Here is a 20,384-nt window from a genome sequence, read left to right as displayed (position 1 = left end):
TAGACAGGTGGTACCTCCGACAGTGTAGCATTCCCAGAAAACTGGGGATATTAGTTGAGATATTGTACTGAGTTGAGAGAATGAATTGATTGAGCCAAAGCTGACTCTGTTACACAAAGAGCTTTGAGGCATTTAATGTGAGCAGGCATTAAATAAACGGCAAACAAGCAAGTTTATCTACACACCATGATCTCTTCCTCTTGAAGCTTCCGTGCTAGTTCAGCATCTTTCCACTCCAGATCTTTGGCACTCATCCTTGAAATGCCATGCATGGCTTCCTTCATGGCATCATCCATTCTTGGATTCAGCCCTGCTGGAGATGGTTAAAAATTGCCAGTGAGCAGATCATTAGGAAAAAAACACAGACAGACAGGCCCAGCTCCCCACCCCGAGTAACATTTCCAGTGATTTAATCATCCACCCTGTGGGGCTCTCTTCAGCCGCACAGAGTGTCTCTGTGTCTCACACAAACAGCTCAGGTGTGTGCTCTTCTGTAACTGTCTGGGCCTCTCTGGTGCTTCAGTTCGCACCCAGACACAGATTCCACTGCATCAGCTGCTCCAAGCAAATGTGCAGCCACTAGAACCACAGAAATTTACAGCATTCAAGGAGGTCATTTGCTCCATTAAATCTGGGATGGCTCTTTGCCAGGCAAATTCAAACTTAATGCCACTGCCCCAGTTTTTCCTCAGAGCCCTGTTTCTACCTCTGCTTCAATTATCTATTTAATCTTCCTTTAAAGATGCAGTGATCTCTCTGCTTCAACCACTCTGAGGCAAAGCATTCCACATTCCAACAATCCTCCGTGTAAAGAGGGTTTTTAACCCTCGATACTCCCAAGTTCTCTCCTCACTCAGTGATCATTTTAAATTGACAGTCTCAAATCAATAGATCCCATCCAGTGTGGAGATCAAAACTTTGCACAGATATCAAGATCTATTAAATCTCTTAGTCTTGTCTCTCCAGTGCAGATAGACCCAGTGCCTTGAGGGTTCATGCATAACTGCAGTCAATGGCAAAGTGGGTCTCAAGACCCCCGCTTGTGGCTATGGACATTCCCAAGCGGCTGCGAGGCTGCGGAGTTGTGTTGTCGGGGGCGATTGTGAGTGATCAGAAATCACGCACCAAGAGATGGTGCCTGAAACCCAGGTTTAACATCTACCCCAGTGGCACAGCCATCCCCAGTGGTTCACACAAAACTCTGTCCTGCGATGGTGAACTATAGGTGCGGAAATCCCTTCTTGTGATTTTTTCAATTTGTTCTTGGAAGGTGGCTATCTCTAGTAAGGCCACCATATTTATTATCCATCCTTAATTGCCCTGGGGATGCGATGGTGAGCTGCCTTCTTGAACCACTGCAGCCCCAGGATACAGATGACAACTCCCAAGTGTTCTTTAAAAAGCACTTTTATGTCCAGCCGAGGGGCAGACAGGTATTAGTTAAACATTTCATCTGAAAGACAGCATCGCTGAGAGTGCGGCACCCTCTCAGTCCTGACCCTCCGACAGTGCAGTGCCCCCTTGTACTACACTGAAGCATAGAGATTGTGCGCTCAGGTCTCTGAATTGGGACTTGAACACACAACCTTTTGGCTTGGGGGAAGTGTTCCACGCTCTGAGCCAAGGCTGGCACCTGTACTACGGACCACCATATGAACAATCGAGTTGAAGTGAATGTGAAGGACACTGATCAGCTATTCAACACTTCACAAAGTAATAGGAGCAAAAGGATTCACTCCCTTCCACCAGAGGTCTCTAGTGAGCTTCCGAAAACTCAAAGCAGGACAAAGCCAGCAGCTCAGGCCCTTCATTACAATTAACCATTGAAGTGCTGGTCACAAAGATTAATCTTTGTGGTGTTTCTCTATGTGCTCATACCTTTTTGGATTGTGTAAAGGAGCAAAAATCGCTAACAAGTTACAACGGGCTTTCTCACTCCCGAGTGAGGCCACCACAATGAACACTCCTATTTGCATCTGATCTCTGACCTCGGAGATAGATGCTACTGTAGGGAAGGGAAAATCAGAAATTAATGAGTGTGTGACAGTAAGGAACTAAGAATTAACTGGGGTTAAGGAATAGACCAAATAAGAGAGATGATTTTCAGAATCCTGAAAGCAGCCTGGGAGGAGATGCAGTGGAGGGATTTAGGGTAGGATTTTGGGGGTTGGAGGTGGGGTGGATGTAGTCACTGTTAATGGAGGTTAGAGGATGGGAAAGGAACACAGCAACATGGAGGGTACGAGCAAGCAGGGAGGTGGAGCTGAGGGAGATCACCGAGGTTAAAGTTGCATGGAACAAGGGGGAGACAACAGTGAGCGGTAATGTCACTGGACTAGTAATTCAGAGACCCAGGCTAATGCTCTGGGGACACTGGTTCAAATCCCACAGCAGCTGGTGGGATTTAAACACGATTAATAAATCTGGAATTGATAGCTAGTCTCAGTAATGGTGACCATCAAACTACCATCGCATCTTGTAAAAACCCATCTGGTTCACTAATGTCCTTTAGGGAAGGAAATCTGTCGCCCTTTGCTGGTCTGGCCTACATGACCCTCAGACCCACAGCAATGTGGTTGGCTTTTAACAGCTCTTGGAAATGGCCGAGCAAGTCACTCAGTTCAAGGGCAATTAGGGATGGGCAACAAATGCTGACTTTACCAGCAATGCCCACATCCCATGAAAGAATAAAGGGAGTATCTGAAACCAAGGATAGTGAAACTGACTTGGAGAAGCACACAGAATAAGTGAGAGTTGGGATGATGGGTATATAATCCTTTATACACATTCACAATCCTACTGGCCTTGCCCAAGTTGTGATTAAGTGGCTAGGAAGACATAGGAGCTGTTGAGCTTCAGAGGGATAGCTGCTTATATTAGACCCGGCAGCAGTGGGGGTAAGTGGTAGGGGTCACAGTGGGCAATGTTGAAGACCACCATTTTGGTTGGATATACAAATCAAATGGTTAGGGCAAGTAATCTGGAATTCCCCAGGTATGCTCAGAGACTCTCAACTTCACCTCTGGGAGGTCTCAGGGGGGCTGTGTTTTTCTTTGAGTTACAACTCCACCCACCTCTTCACTCATTTTAACTGATGGAAAATTGAAGGGTGGCAACTGCACAGTCAAAAATCATAGTCCTTGTGTCAATTGCCCTACAATGCGAGATTTGCTCTGGGGTCATGGGGCATTTACCATATCGACATAAAACTAATTATTGCCCTTTTACCATTTCCTGCACCACCACAACAACTTCACTTCCAAGGTGTCAAAGGGGGACTGAAAACACTCATCGGTAATGTTCTCTTCAGTTTTTCTTTGTTGTACACAGCTTGTTGGTTGAACTGGGTGGTTCTTTTAAGACCGATGCGTTGCCATGCATACATCTTAAAGGGAATGCTGGAGATGTGTACTCTATTTGTTGCACTGTGGGTTACATCCAGACTGCTGCATGGTCATGTACCTTGTGCAGTTTAAAGAGAACATTGCTCTCTGGGTTCTGATACTTCAGCACGATGGCAGCCAATTTCACTGTTATTTTACTAACTTATCAGATTGAGCCAATTAAACTTTTTTTCTCTACATTAAAATGCCCAAAGACTCAATGCAGCGTTAGCCACAGTTTTACCAGAAGTAATTTATCCTCACCATGCGTACAGATAAGGGAGGCTGCCCAAGCACAGGGTGCAAATCTAGAAAGTCACTTTCCTTCATCAAACTTGTTCTCTTTCTTTTATTTTGAAGTACTAAGGTGGAGACGCCAGAGGGAAAGTCGCGCATTCTGAATGGAAATATAAACAAAAACCAAAAAGTTGCTACCTTGTTCCTGGCAGAGGTTGCTCTGCTCCCGCAGGCCAGGTGACCGTGAACGTGCTGCCCGTTGCCGTTCCTTCCTCGTCGTCCTGTCCTCTTCTCTGTGTTTGCGTTCTCTTCTCAGGATTTCCTCGGGATCGAGGGTGCAAGCCCCGAACGTTTCGGGGCTATGGTCGCACGGGGTTCTGTCAACGGGCTTCTGGCAGTGAGCATCACGCTCGGGCAAGTCAAAGCACTCACCCGGAGTGTCCATCACCTTAGGCCGAGCACCCTGATTGTAGTAGCTGGAGGCAGCCTCCTGGGCTGAGCTCAGGACCGGGGGAGGAGGTCTCCTCGGTGCTTCCTTTTTGCGAGGGCGGCTCTCGAGTTTCCGTCTGTCAGTGTCCGGATCGTTATTAACCCGCTCAGCTTCTGAACACTGGGACTTCTCACTGGAGCCGTGCGCTGCTGGCTCTGTGGCCCAGTCATCAATTGGAGATTTTGAGCTTGGTCCTACTGCAGCTCCTTTCAGTTGACTGTCCCTTTTGTACCTTAAATCTCTATCTCTATAGGAGTCACTTCCAAGCCTGCTGTTTCTATTATGCTTGTGCACCCTGCTTTTCATGTGATCTGAGTTGCACGTGGACACAATAGGATATGAAAACTGGTTAGCAAATGTTAAACACAAAGTAAAACAAGGATGAAACTCAAGAGGGACTGGATGTTAAAACATAAACATACAAGACACGCTCACAGAAAGCCATGCGGGTAGATGACAATATCCCATTAAAAATGCCTGCTGTTCATTCCTTCCCCCAAACCCAATCCCAGGAATGCACTGGTCATACACAGCACTGCACTGACAGTTGGATGGGATAAGCCCCACATTAAACATGGTAACATACAGAATGAACAAAGCAACAAGCAAGCTGATCAATAACGGCCTGGTACACAAAGCTTTAATCACATTTAGTAGACAGCTAAATCAGATGGAGATTAGCTGGATTAGCTCACAGGCTCCAAATTCCTCAATTTAAATATTTCAAGATTGGGTTATTTAAAGGACAGCACTTAATTTCAATTTTAAACTATACAATTAGTTAAGGGACATAGGAACAGGAGGAGGCCATTCAGCCCCTCGACCCTGTTCCACCATTCAATTAGATCATGGTTTATAAGTATTCTAATTTCATCCAGCTACTTTGGTTCAATGTCTCTTGCCTAGCAAAAATCTATCAATTAGAGATTTTAAATTATGAATAGAGCCTCAGCATCCACTACTTTCTGTAAGTGTTCCACATATCTACCTTGGCACGAAATTTCTTTCCTGAATGTCCTGACTTCGATTATATCCCGTTGTCCTAGACTCCCTCACCAACAGAAAGAGAGCCTCTAATTTAGCATATCAATTCTTTTCAAAACAGTATAATATCAATCAAAACATTCCTTAATCTTCTAAATTCAATCTAAGCCTCGCAGTCCTGGTAACATTCTGGTGAATGGTGCACTCCTTCCAAGGTCAATATAACCTCTGATGGTGAACACTGTACTCCAGGTGTGGTCTAGTTAGTGCTTTGTACAGCTGCAGCCGAATTTCCTTGCCTTTATATTCTATCCCAGTTATAAAATATTTATACTTCTTTTTGATTGTTTCATTTAATTTTACTAAGCTAGATACATTAAATTTCTTTTATTCATTCATGGGGTGTGGGCGTCGCTGGCTAGGCCAGCATTTATTGCCCATCCCTAATTGCCCTTGTTCAGAGGGCATTTAAGAGTCAACCACATTGCTGTGGGTCCGGAGTCACATGTAGGCCAGACCAGGTCAGGCAGATTTCCTTCCCTAAAGGACATTAGGACCAGATGGGTTTTGAACAATGGTTTCATGGTCATCATTAGACTTTTAATTCTAGATTTTTATTGAAATTGAACCTGGGCCCCCAGAGCATGACCCTGGGTCTCTGGATTACCAGGCCAGTGACAATACCTCCCCCTGAACCAGAACTATTAAATCAAGTGCAAGGGGGCTTGGCAAAGGTCACTGGATGGTGACCAGGAATGGGAACCCAGGTATGATTTCCCACTCTTTATCCCTGGGGTCAATCATCCAGCCCCAACTATCAGTAGCTAACTTAGCTCCAAGTGATAATCAAATTGTGAAACTGCTTTGGCTGACCCTGGGCAGTGCATTCACCAATGGGTAGGAGTTGTAGGAGACCATAAGACATAGGAGAAGTAGGCCATTTGGCCCATCGAGTCTGTTCCGCCAATGAGATCATGGCTGATCTGATAATCCTCAACTCCACTTTCCTGCCTTGCCCCCAGACCCCTTGGTTCTCTCACTGATTAAAAATCTGTCGATCTCAGCCTCGAATATACTTAACGACCCAGCCTCTACAGCCCTCTGCGGTAAAGAATTCCACAGATTCACTATCTCAGAGAAGAGATTCCTCCTCATCTCTGTTTTAAATGGGCAACCTCTTACACTGAGATTATTCCCTCTGGCCCTAGACTCTCCCACAAGGGAAAAGAACTTCACAGCATCTACCCTGTCAAGCTCCCTAAGAATCTTATATGTTTCAATAAGGTCGCCTCTCATTCTTCTAAACTCCAATTAGCACAGGCCCAACCTACTCAACCTCCCCTCATAAGAAAATCCCTCCATATCTGGGATCAACCTATTGAACCTTCTCTGGACTGTCTCCAATGCCAGTGTATCTTTCCTTAGATAAGGGGACCAAAACTGTTCACAGTATTCTAGGTGTGGCCCAACTAGTTCCTTACATAGTTTTAGCAGGACTGCCCTATTTTTATATTCCACTCCCTTTGAAATAGAGGCCAACATTCCATTTGCCTTCCCTATCACCTGTTGAACACGTATGTTAGCTTTTGGCCAGATGAACGATTGTGTAACTGTCTCAGGTTTACCAGTGTGTTGACTGTTTACTAAGAAATTCTGGCTGTGCGTGCGCTGTACAGAGAGTGAATGGTTCAGAGTGGGTGTGGGGCCTCCAATCAACTCAAGGTACCAAATGACACAGGGCAGATAAAAACAAGACATGAAGTAACATTCAATACTACAGAAAAGGAAAGACACAAGCAGGATAGAAATGACAAATCAGGAGCACAGGTTAGTCAGTGTTATTGACTGGGCAGAAAAATTACTGCATTAAGCATTTTCCAGAAGCTTCCGATCATCTGATTTTTGCAGCGAGCGTTGAACTGAACAGCCATCGTTTTCTCGATCATTTACTGATTTTCACCGCAGATTCGCCACCAAGCTTGTTATCACTGCCAAAAAACCGCCACCACCAGACCAAAAATGCCACAGAGCCACCAACTAGTGAGTGCACTCAGAGCCACCAGCCATTCACCCGCAGTGCATAACTTAACTTAGTAACAAGCCCACTGACGACTGGTTTCCATGACACTGCCCACACCAGAAAAGTCACCAGAAGACCGTGCTCTCTGAACGAATCCAGCTTATACTCGTTCTTTTGACAGCTACTTGTAAACAGCTGTAAAGAGTTCCATCTCCATTCAGTTCTCTCAGAAACCAAACCAAAATCTTGTGTTAGCACAGCAGGTCCTGCAGCAGAACACACAGGAAGCTCCAATTCAGCAAGTTGAAGATGCCCCAGTTGGTTGAACTAAATGTTCCCTTTAACACAGTGTTTCACCCACAATAGTAATGCCCATCATTCCACTTTACATGAATCACCTGAATGTGTTTTGAAGCATTACCTCCATTTTCTTCAAAGCCAACATCATTTGGTTCATGGCCTGTCACTTCCTGCTGTTTCCGTCTTAGTTTCTCTTCCTTCTCCTGGAGTTTCCGAGCAATGGCCTACAAGAAGAAATTTAGGAAGAGACACTTTTAAAGTATGTTCAACATTGGAGAGGTACCGTCAAACGAAACAGAAAATGTTTGCTTCCAGCCTCCCAAGCTCACTCACCACCTGTGGAAACCAGGAACGTGTACATGGACAAAGATAGGATCAGGCTCCCCGATCTGACCCTCCAGTAGCCTGGTCAGAGGGGGTTAAACGCAAACACTGCCCAATTGGACAGGAAGCAGAAAATGTCCGACATAAAAGGAACAGTACACTAGCAAAGAATTTCAGTGGATAAATGCACTGCATGGCGATGATGCTAAGCATGAGAGCGAATGCCACAGGTTCAATAATGAATAAAAGAAAGTGAATAAACGGAAAGAAACGCCATTTCCCAAACAGGAGGAAAGGAACGTGGCTTGGATGTTGAGTTTGGATAGCATTAGGCTCAACTGTTACATTTCTCCTGGTTGAGCAATCCGATATTCCAATCCTTATACCTGAAGGCAGGTGGGACCTGTGGATGTAGAACTATAACAAACCAGTACCATCAGGGCAGGGGGGAAAATACTCAAATAGTGCAGGTCGACAAGGTCAGTACAATCTACCTGCCTGCTGCAACTCTCAAAGCCTCACAACAGAACAAGACTCCTGTTGAACTAACCCCCAGTATTTGAGTCACACGCAGACTTACTGAATATAGAAACAGCAAAATCACTTTACAAAACCTCTTAATCACATCACTGAAAACATGTTAATTTGAAAAACTAATTATATGCTTGATGTTCTGCCACCCAGGCTGTTCACATCTTTTCTTCTGACACTTGTAGTACCAACAAATAAAAACCCATCATTTCCAAATGCTCGTGTAACTGGTTACTAGGTAACTGAGCATTAAAGTAATAATGGGGTGTTTACATATTACAGTGTGAAGTAAATGTTTGGACTTTTTTTTATTAATGGAAAGGACTGCTTGCAGGGCTGTGAACAAACAGTGATTCTCTGGATAATTATACTTTACGAGCTGCAGATTGCACATTGCCTCTTGAAGCAAGGCTAATGAAGCATTCAGCGCTGCGATATAAATGGAAAATGCCTGCAGCATCCTGTAAGTGCTGCCTTCTATCTGACTTCTTGAAGCAGTTCTGCCACTCCCAAGGGCCGACTAACAGCTGAGCCACACTGGACAGTATCATCTCCGGTCAGATCCTCATACTGCACTGCAGGAACAGTGGGAGTGCTACTTTAGACCACAATGCATGAGGGAAGTGGTTGCTGATGGGAGGGGGAATTCCGAGGGTAGGCAGTCAATGGAAGGTGGGGGTGTGAAGGGAGGCAATAAATTTTAAAAATAGAACAGATGATATGATTGAGTCACTTTTGACATTTCACAGCACAAGGTTAGCTTCCCAGCTAATCCATTGTGAAGCAGAAGGCAATCTCAGGGATGAGTTATTTTGGCAACAAACTCTGTTATTCCCTCTACAACTCAGTCAGGCACAGAACCAGATCTCAGGGCCAACTGAACAGGTTAACATCACATTACTATCGACTGTGCTAGGTGCTTCAATACAATCTCCACACACCATCTCTGCTGCACCAGAACTGGTGACACTTCTCTCAGATTTCCAAAATCTACAAGCACAGAGGCTCTGATGCAATGGTTGCAGGTACAGTAATGTTGCAGCATTCTCTGTACCACATACTCCATCAAGTCAGCTCTATTTAGTGGACACCATGAATGATCTGTTCCAACTATCAGTCCTGGACCAGGTAGGGATAGCTCCAGGTTCCAAGCATTGAGATGGAAGAGACATTTTGCCCAAACTACTGATTGGATTGGCTCAAAGAGCAATTCAGGAACAGGGAAGGAAGTTAGATTGAATTTCTCTTCATGAAATTGAATAAAGATGAGCAAGGAATAAGCTAATACTGAAGCGAACAAAGTAAATGGGTTCAAGAGGCCTGTAGGTGTTTCTGGAGAGAGAGCAACTAACGCCTAGAAAGTAAATACAGTTGGGATCATAGAGGCTACCAATAGGGGCCACTGCGGGCATGGGATTGAGATATGTTAAATTCTTCTTCAAGACAAAGAAGCCTCCAATCTCATTTCTGAAGTTAAGTGCCTGAGCACTTGTGCTTACAGCTTTAAGTTGATCATCTGCCAGTAAACTCAAAGCTCTACTGCATAAGAATATGCTTCGTGGGAAATCAACTGAAGCCCATAATATAGGGCATCAGCAAGAACAAAGGGTTAAACCAAAGAATGTAACAGCATAAATTAGGATTTAGTGATTGCCTGAAGCGAAACTTAGATTTTGAAATGCATTTGATTGTAAGGAGGAGTAAATAATTCCCCATTCTGGGACAGAATGAGTTCCAGTATCAGACAGATTGTTCACCAAACATTACCACACAACTATGAAAATCTTCACATCGAATCCATCAAACTCCCCTGGAAATCACCTTCCTCAACTTGATCAGCTATCATAGAACGAGGCTGAATTTTCAACTCTGACAGAAAGGATGATAATGTGTCGGTATCAAGTTCCCTTGATAGAAAATGGAAAGAATCTCTAACTAGATGCTCTGATACAAATGTGGAAGTGCACATGTATGCCAGTGTCAACAATGAGCTGAGCACAAATAACAACTTCCAACTTCCACTCACTGCTTTAATAATATTTGTTCAGCTTCCAGTTTGAAAATGAGGTGACGTGACAACTTCAGTTGCTCACAGTACAAAACCCAGGGCAATTCCAGTCACTGGATGTCAATTTGAAAATGAATAATTAGCAGGGCTATGGGACAGACAAGGAAAGTCAGACTAATTAAATAACACTTCTCAAGAACCAGCACAGGTACAATGGGCCAAATGGCCTCCTCCTTTGCTGTGTGATTCTATGGCATCGATCATAAAACATTTAACTCTCTTCATAGATAGATGGCAGAATCAAAATGATTTCCTGGTAGTTTGTTCGCTAAATGCACTGCCCAGTAACTGAGCAATACTAAACTGGACAGCGCTGGTTATTCCAAAGTCTGTGCCAAGTTAGCTGAGCAAAGTAGAGTGGCAGTGGGGGTACCACTGGCCACAGCTCCCTGGATTAGCAGCAGGAAAACCAGAGAATGGTTAACTGTTGCCAGCAACTCTTGCTGAAAGGGCAAATGGATATTGGATACACAAAAAGACCAGGCTCAGATATGACGTCCAGAATAATTGAATGGCCCACTGACACTCATTGTTCAAGCTTCAAACATGAACAGCCGCTTGGATGAAGTATTGGAAGATTTAATACTAAAAATTAACCACAGTTACGTCACAGAAACAGGCCAATCTGCTCAAGTGATTCACATAGACATTTACCCTGGACGATGATCTTATTCAAAGGTATAAATCCTGAGGGGACTTGACAGGGCGGATGTCGAAAAGGACGTTTCCCCTTGTAGAAGAGAGTGGAGCTAGGGGACAGTTTAAAAATGAGTCTTCTATTTAAGACAGAAAGGAGAATGTTTTTCTCTCAGAGAAAATGGTCTGTGGAATTCTCTCCCCCAGAGAGTAATGGAGGCAGGGCCATTGAATATTTTTTTTAAGGACGAGTTAGGTAGATTCTTGACTGACAAGGGGGCCGAGGGTTATGGGAGGTAGACAGGAAAGTGGAGTTAAGGCCACAATCACATCAGCCACGATCTTATCAAACGGAGTCGGCAGCTCAAGGGGCTGAATGGCCTGCTCCCAATTTGTGTGTTCTTGCCATTTTTGCCTTTATCACGTTTTATTCCACCTGTTTTAGCACCAGACTCACCAACAACTGCAGGAAATGGGTGAGGAATAGAGAAGCAAAGCCAATCACAGTGAGTAAAACAGCTAATCTAAAGGATAGCCTGACCGAGTGTTGCATTAATTGCGGCTGTGCGCACGTGCCAATTATTTAAAGTGCAATCATTTATATAGCCAGCAGTTTCGGAATGGCACACTGAAGTAGATTACAGCATGGAACAAAGTAAAGATATGCCTGACTTACAGGCAGCAAACGCTGAAGTGGATTTGATCCATGAATCACTTTGACAACTCTGCTCCTCACAATTCATCCATCATTTACAAGCACGCACAAAAAGAAAACCAATTGTGAGCTTGCATTTTACCAGGGCCGAAAGCTGGGAAATATCTAGCTTTATGAAAAGCAAAAACAGTATCATGTTTAGACTTTAGCAAGAAGAGTTTGCTCAGTGTGAATCTTATTCAGCTTCCTTGTGGTTCAGAAATGTTTCACCTCCCTCATTTTATCGCATTTTGCACATGTTCAAATTCCTCGCCTTACTGCGCTGTGCTGCATTTTAATTAGACTTGCTCATGTCAGTGCTCTGTTTTCTCTCCAGGACACCGTTCGGGCACCAGAATGCCAAAGGATGGGAAAATTAGTGCCAACCACAGACTCCTACCTCGTCCTTTTCTTCCTGGCGTCGTCTTTTCTCACTTTCCAATGTCAGCTCATCCTGAATTACCTGAGCCATCTGATTGTCACGACGCTCCCTGCAACATCACAAACACTGGTGTCAGCCTGGACACGACAAATCGAGGCAAAGGCGATGACACATAATGATACTCCAGGGTAAATACCATCAGAACTTCAGAAAGCAGAATGCCAGAACAAACTGGGACTTTTAACAGAGAGCTGGCCTTTTAAAAGGTCCCTTGTGCCCACAGGGAGAACCCAGTGAAGTGTGGTTAAAAAGGCTGCTTGATATGCAAGACGGTTGCTGAAACACCATTCCGCATAACTCCTTACCCCTCAATGCCCCTTAGCAGGAATGCAGCAACCCCACCTCCTGCCTTTTAATTTACTCATTAACATAATTCCTCTGGCTGTCTTGTGCATCAGCTATGTCGGTAAAATTAAAAAAAAAAATACTTTGTATGTCAGTTAATTTTGTGCTGCAAAAGATACAGTACATTTAGAAATGGAAAGGGTAATTAGACCCAACAATGCATATCCTCTCAGCACACATTTAATTCCTCAACTCCATTTATATGTCTGCTTCGATGCTCTTACCTGATTACTTATTCTGCAACTTGGTCACCCTTTGATTGATTTCCCTTCTTAACTTAAATTACAACTTGTGCCCCATGGGGTTTGAACCTTGCATCTTTTTTTTATTCTTTCACAGGGTGTGGGCACCGCTGACAAGGCCAGCATTTATTGCCCATACATAAATGCCCTTGAGAAAGGGGTAGTGAACTGCTTTCTTGAACTGTAATCCATGTGGTGCAGGTACACCCCACAGTGTTGTTATAAAGGGAAAACCCTCTCAAGAGCAAGTAAGAATGGGCAATAAATGCCAGCCTTGCCAGCACTGCACACATTCCAAGAACAAATATTAAAATTCCCTTCTCCTGTGATTAGGTGCATAAAATTGCACACAAACGCTCCAGATGGGGGCTGATCCCTCAAATGGCAACCTTTCACCTTTTATGAATCCAATCCAGGTCAAATAAAGGTTGTAGGCCCTGCTCCTCTGCACTGACACTGTCTAACAAAATGAAATCCAACCTCAAAGACATTTCCCCGCCCCCTCCTCCCCTAAAATACACCAACATAACTTGCACAAACTTCCCAACACCAGCTGGGTTCCTGAAACTACTCGGAATAAGAATGAAAATATCTCTCATTACAGTTTGCTGCCCAGAATGCTCCTGCAAGTTCACTAACTCAGAACAGGGAGCAGGGAATATGGAGCAGTCACAAATAGGAGGGGAGAATGCTTATCAGGGCAGTGAAGGTACTGCCTCTCTTAGCATTCTGGTTCTCCGACAATCTACAAGCTTTTAAAATCCAAACTTGGTCTCGCCAAAACAAAAACAAAAATATCTGGAAAAACTCAGCAGGTCTGGCAGCCTCTGCAGAGCGGAACACAGTTAATGTTTCGAGTCTGAATGACCCTTCAACAGAACTAAGTAAAAATAGAAGAGAGGTGAAATATTAGCTGGTTTAAGGGGGGATGGGACAAGTAGAGCTGGATAGAGGGCCAGTGATAGGTGGAGATAACCAAAAGATGTCAGACAAAAGGACAAAGAGATGTTGAAGGTGGTGATATTATCTGAGGAATGTGCTAATTAAGGGTAGAAAGCAGGACAAGGACTTGCTATCTATCTTGCCACCTATCACTGGCTCTACTTGTCCCACCCCCCCCTTAAACCAGCTTATATTTCACCTCTCTTCTATTTTTACTTAGTTCTGTTGAAGGGTCATTCGGACTCGAAACGTTAACTGTGTTCCTCTCCGCAGATGCTGTCAGACCTGCTGAGTTTTTCCAGGTATTTTTGTTCTTGTTTTGGATTTCCTGCATCTGCAGTTTTTTGCTTTTATCTTGGTCTTGCCAATCCATTTTTTGATTCATCTCATTCTCAAACCCTTCAGCTAGTTTTTATGATGTACAAACACACTCCAGTGCTTACATCTCTCGCTGCTGTTTCTGAAGGCGGGCCTGGGCTCTTTTGTTCTCCTCCTCTTGCAGCTTCTTGGCCATTTGCAGGTCATTCTGAACCAAACGGTTTCTCTGTACATTGGACGCCAAGTGATGCTCAACTAGGAGAGAGAGTGGCACAAAATCAGTTAAGCTTACAGCGGAATCCTGTGCCAGAAGCACATGTGCAATGCAACATTATGGATGTGCATACACACAAAAATAGACTCTTTCCCATTTCGAAACCTCACAAACAAGTGTTAACCTTGGTTCACTGGGTAGTGTTCTCTTCTTGGAGTCAGGAGGTTGTGGGTACAAGTCCCCCTCCAGAGACTAAAGTCCATAATCCTGACTGACTCTTCAGTGCAGTGCTGTGGGGTTGCCACGCCCAGCGTGGCACTGAGGACCAATGTGATGAGGGGTGCCATGCTGTCAGAGGGCCAGCGGGGTGGGGGCGCTGCACATGGAGGGGGCCATCTTTTGTCTTTGCAGTTGGACTGAGCAGCAGCTGTCCTGGTGTGCTAGCTAACATTTCTCTCTCAACCAACATGACTAAGAAAGAGGAACTGATTCTTTATCATCTTGCTGTGTACAACTGGCTGCCACATTTCCTGACCTTACAAGAGCTATATCACTTCAAATATACTTCAACTTGAACAAAATGAAAGCAAGAATTGGAGCTTCTATAGCTGCTTTACAATCTCCGGATGTCCCAAAACACATTGCACCCGATGTCATGCTTTTGAACTGGAGTAACCATTGTTATGTATACAAACGTAGCAACAAATTTCCACACAGCAAGATTCCACAATTAGTTACGTGGTAAATGTCCAGAAAAGCTCTATTAGAGATGCTGGTCCAGAAGTGAATGTTGTCCAGGGCAACGGAAGAAATCCTGCTCTTCATTGATTGGTGCTTTGGAATGGTTTTGTCATCTCAATAAATGTAGGGGCCCCAGTTTCAGGTCTCATCTGAATGACAGCACCTCAGACAGTGCAGCACTCCTTCAGTACTGCGCTGGGGTTGGAGCACAGACTAGGTGAAGTACTGGGGATGGTGTTTGAACTCGTCCCCCTCAGGCAAGTGCGGTAGTGATAGCTCAAAACTCAATTCCAAACTTTCACGTGAAAAGCTTCCTGCCATTTTCCATCAACAGGTTTATAGCAGTGATCCTGTCCTTTCTCAGAGCATTCCTTGAAGCAGTGGTGGATTTACCCTCACTGCATTATTTACAAATCTCCCTCAGTCACTTCCTTTCAACACTGGTGAGACCAGGTTTTCTTCGGGGGTCCTAGATAGATTACTGGGTTCGTAATCCAGTGGCCCGGACTAATAGCCCAGAGACTGAGAGTTCAAATCCATTGTACGCAGTTTGACAACTTCAATTCAATTCAAAAAATCCTGGAAATAAAAAGCTGGTATCAGTAAAAGTGACCATGATTAGATTGTGGGAAAAACTCAACTGGTTGACCAATGCCATCTAGAGAAAGAAACCTGCCGTCCTTACCCAGTCTGGGTATATATGTGGCTCCAGACCCATATTGAAGTGGTTAACTCTTAACTCACCTGTGAAGCGAGCACTCAGTGTGTTAGTTGTGTTTCAAGAAGTCCCACACTATTTTCTCAGTGATGGGCAATAAATGCCAGCCCTGCCAGTGATTAAATTAATTCTTTACTCTAACACTGGGGCTCATGCTTTCTCCTGTACCACCTCTAGGATTTAAATACAGGGTACTGAGCTTTAATAATGCAGAAAATCCAGATAAGTGTGAAGTGATACACTTGGGCAGGACAAAGAAGGCACGGGAATACACGGTGAATGGTAGGACCCTGGGAGGTACCGAGGATCAGAGGGACCTTGGTGTGCATATCCACCGGTCCCTTAAGGTAGCGGGACAGGTAGATGAGGTGGTTAAGAAGGCATATGGGATAACTTGCCTTTATTAGCCAAGATATAGAATATAAGAGCAGGGAGGTTATGCTGGAACTGTATAAAATGCTGGTTAGGCCACAGCTAGAGTATTGCGTGCAGTTCTGGAATCCACATTATAGGAAGGATGTGATTGCACTAGAGAGAGTGCAGAGGAGGTTTACCAGGATATTGCCTGGGCTGGAGAGTTTTAGTTGAGGAGAGATTGAATAGGCTATTTTCCTTGGAGCAGAGGAGATTGAGGGGGGACATGACTGAGGTGTATAACATTGAGGGGCATAGGTAGGATAAACAGGAAGGAATTTTTTCCCTTGGTGGAGGGATCAATAACCAGGGGGCATAGATTAAAGGTAAGGGGCAGGAGGTTTAGAGGGGATGTGAGGAAGAATTATTTCACCCAGGGGTGGTGGGGATCTGGAACTCTCTGCCTGAAAGGGTAATAGAGGCAGAAACCGTAATAACATTTAAGAAGTATTTGGATGTGCACTTGTGATGCCATGGCATACAAGGATATGGGCCTAGTGCTGGAAAATGGGATTAGAGTAGTTCGGCACTTGTTTGACCGGTGCAGAATCGAAGGGCCGAAGGGCCTTTTTCTGTGCTGTAGACCTCTATAACTCTATGGAAAGGAAGTTTAGCATTTATCATCATCAATTATCCCCAAGTTCTAGCATGAATGTAGGAAACCGGACACGAGATCACGTGGATGAGCCAAGAGTTTATAGGGCATGTAGAATCAGCTAACATGTAACTCCATGTAAACAGCCCACTTTCAGTTGCCAGAAATATTTGGTGAAGTTTTAATCTCACATGTCTTCAATAACTTGGAGGCAACAATTCATTTTGAGGCACTTCACAGTGGTTGCAAGTCATTAAGCGGGAGGCAGGCTAAGGGGAGGTGATCAAAGAGATGCATCTTAAGGAGGCTTTTAAAGGGTGGGATACCAAAGCAAATCGGTTGATGTATGAGGTCCACTACTTTTACATGGCCCAGGACACAGGGTCACTATGTACAAAACTCACAAAATAGAATAGTTACTGCTGGCAAACAAAAATATACAAGATTAGGGAAAAAAAGAGAGCTCATGAGGTCATGCTCAAGACACACAATCCAGTTTCATGCCCCTCTGTCACTCATTCCAACCTTCAAGCATCCATTCAAGGTTTATTCGCTTTTCCAAGCGGAAAGGTTTATGCTAGGTGTTTGCACGATTTTTTTTAAAAAACTGCGCTCTCTCCATTTGGAGAAATCAGTTTTCAGCAGTTTTGAGGATCTCACTTTTTGAAATAATTCCCAGCACAAAATATCACTGTCCTTCTGCCAAGATAATTAAACAATAACTCCCATTGGTGTTTAACATTGATTAACTCTCTCCCAATGCATAATGCCCTCCAGACAACGAGTGCACTGAGACAGACAAAGTACACAATTTTTAAAAATAACAGTAAAGTGGTTTAAACTGTTTGTTGCGTGCAAATTAAAAGCAGTACCACAGGATACAGCAAAGAAAAGCTGCTAGATAGTGTAGCAATTCCAACTAATTGCAAATACACTGATCTGTTTGATTCTATATCAAATCCTATAGCTTCGACTATTAATGCACAGAGTGAAACTTAAGAATTTTCTCATCTTCCCTTACGCTCAGGAAGGTTTCATAGGCAGGAGCACCCCCTCCCTCCCTCCCACCCACTGCCTCACCCATCTGCCATGATTGTGAAGATAAGACACTACTTTTTTCCCTCCCAGGTTAGAGATGTTATGGAACTTTCTCCATTTCACACCCCAGGATCACCCTCAAACACTCCCAGGGCAGGTACTGCACTGGGTTAGATACAGAGTAAAGCTCCCTCCACACTGTCCCCATCAAATACTCCCAGGACAGGTACAGCACGGGGTTAGATACAGAGTAAAGCTCCTGCTACACTGTCCCCATCAAACACTCCCAGGACAGGTACAGCACGGGGTTAGATACAGAGTAAAGCTCCCTCTACATTGTCCCATCAAACACTCATAGGTCAGTTACGGCACGGGGTTAGATTGAGTAAAGCTCTTTCTGCTCCTGAAATGTGTCAGAGTGCCAATCTCAAAAGAATACTACTTGATGCATTTTTCCATTTCTCACATCAATCTGTTAATTGTACATTCGTTGTATGCAGGTGACAGGCATTAACTGGGGATTCACTTCTGCTCTTCTCTATAGTAAGAGACTAAAGCTGTGGTTGTGTGATTAGGAAGTTCATGTTTGTAATGTGTAAATAAATGCACATAAATCGTAAAAATTGGCTCCAGTTCTATCTGTTACCTCCTGATTTTCTGGTTTATAACAGCCACCTCGCAGACAGGCATCTGGTGGTTATCGGAGGAGACAATTTTGTTCCATGTGTCCAGTGGAAATTAACATGGAAATTGGCAAGGCACATTTCATGTAAGTCTTACAGGGCACTGACAAATCTGAATCTGGGTGTTTTACCTACTGTGTTAACCAGGCCATGAAGCAATTGTAAAGCATCACCGCACAAGCCCCTGACAAGAAACTGGAAAGCAAAGCTGCACACTCTGGGTTAAATGGCTGACCTCTCCTTTACAGTGACAGTTTATTGTACACTGTTCCCCACACAGGCAATTGGGTGGTGGCTCTCCAGGTTATCTACAAGAGAATAAGCCTCGACTTTTTTTTGGGTTTTGCTAGTATTTAATTTCAAGATCCAATGCTGCAACTTGTATGTTTTTCTTAAACAGACAGCTGGTTGTTTCTTTATGGGTCCGGGACTTCCATTCTAACCTGCTGCTCAGCAACACGACTACCATCAGATTCACACCCAAGTGGGCAGCAGTCAGGCAGTGCTGGGAATGGAGCTTAGTGAATTAGAAACAGAACAACTCGTCAGGTAATATCGTTCAGAGCGTGAACTGTTTTGAACCATCTCCTTTCATTTTTAAAGCCTTTTCTGAGTTAACAGTTTAGATGTGTTATATTTCAGGCAGGACTAAGGTCGGCTGTTTCTCCTGTTCAATAGTTTGTAAGGTGTTTGTTACAAAGCACAGGATCTCTGCAACTCCTGACCTAAAAGCATGACAGAAACTTGAAACAATCTCCTGTGGAGACTCACTGTGCATTACCCATCCAGCAAGATACTGAGCTGACCAGGAGAGCTGCATTCGACTTCCACCTGTGCTGAGTCACACATAACCAGTCTGACTGTACAGATATTACCTTTCTGATATTTCAGTTCTGATGAAAGGTCTTTGACCCAAAACTTTAACTCTGTTTCTCTCTCCACGGATGCTGCCTGACCTGCTGAATATTTCAGAATTTTTTGCTTTTGCATAGAGGTATTCCAAATGTTTCCTGGGGCTCAGGAGAGAGGGGGAAAAATGGTTCATTCTCCCTCAGTGATCCAGACAGGAAGCTGTTCTCTCATATTGGACGAGGACGCGACTTTTTTTTGCAACGTAACACATCATTACATAGAATGTTGACATTGTCACCAGACTTGTGAAAAGTAAATTGCTACTGGGTGAGGTACCAGAGTGGCTGAGAACAGACTAAAACATTTACAGCACAGAAGGCCATTCAGCCCATCGTGTCCGCGTCAGTCAGCAAAGATCTGACTACACTAATCCCATTTTCCAGTGCTTGACCCATAGCCCTGGAGGCGATGTCAACACAGGTGAATATGTAAATACTTCTTAAATGTTACAAGAGATCTTGACTCAACCACCCTTTCAGGGAGAGTTCCAGACACCCACCATCCTCTGGGTGAAAAAATTTCTCAACTCCCCTCTTAGCCTTCTACCCGTTATCTTAAATCTATGCCCCCTGGTTATTGACCCCTCTACTAATGGAAAAGGTGCCTCCCTATCCACCCTATCTATGCCCCTCATAATCTTATATGCCTCTATCAGGTCCCCTCTCAACCTTCGCTGCTCCAAGGAAAACAACCTCAGCCTATCCAATCTTTCATCATAGCTCAGACCCTCCAGCCCAGGCAGCATCCTCTGCACCCTCTCCAGAGCAATCACACCCTTCCTATAATGTGGTGACTGGAACTGCACACAGTACTCCTGTTGTGGCCTAACCAGCGTTTTATACAGTTCCAGCATAACCTCCCTGCTCTTGTATTCGACTCCTCGGCTAATAAAGGCAAGTATTCCATATGCCTTCTTAACCACCTTATCTACCTGCCCTGCTACCTTCAGGGGTCTGTGCATATGCACACCAAGGTCTCTCTGATCTTCAGTACTTTCCAGGGTCCTGCCATCTGTAGTGTAATCCCTTGCATTGTTATCCCTTCCCAAGTGCATTACCTCACACTTTTCCGGGTTGAATTCCATTTGAACTGCTCTGCCCACCTGACCAGTCC

At 44.3% G+C, this 20,384-nt stretch overlaps 1 protein-coding gene across 1 annotated transcript in view; it reads right to left on the bottom strand.

Annotated features, from left to right (window-relative positions):
• LOC144694125 (uncharacterized) overlaps positions 1-20,384 on the bottom strand; it is a 64,816-nt gene that overhangs the window by 32,899 nt on the left and 11,533 nt on the right. Inside the window, exons 3-7 of the mRNA XM_078564481.1 lie at positions 14,082-14,211; positions 12,068-12,158; positions 7,536-7,638; positions 3,819-4,421; positions 186-313 (exon numbers count right to left, since the gene is read on the bottom strand). Of these exons, the coding sequence (XP_078420607.1) occupies positions 186-313; positions 3,819-4,421; positions 7,536-7,638; positions 12,068-12,158; positions 14,082-14,211 (1,055 nt within the window). The remainder of the gene's footprint in view (positions 1-185; positions 314-3,818; positions 4,422-7,535; positions 7,639-12,067; positions 12,159-14,081; positions 14,212-20,384) is intronic.

The sequence above is a fragment of the Cetorhinus maximus genome, chromosome 19 (genome assembly GCF_964194155.1).
Source record: "Cetorhinus maximus chromosome 19, sCetMax3.hap1.1, whole genome shotgun sequence".
NCBI lineage: Eukaryota > Metazoa > Chordata > Chondrichthyes > Lamniformes > Cetorhinidae > Cetorhinus > Cetorhinus maximus.
Note: the sequence above shows the minus strand (reverse complement) of the source record. Positions and strands in the feature narration are given on the sequence as shown.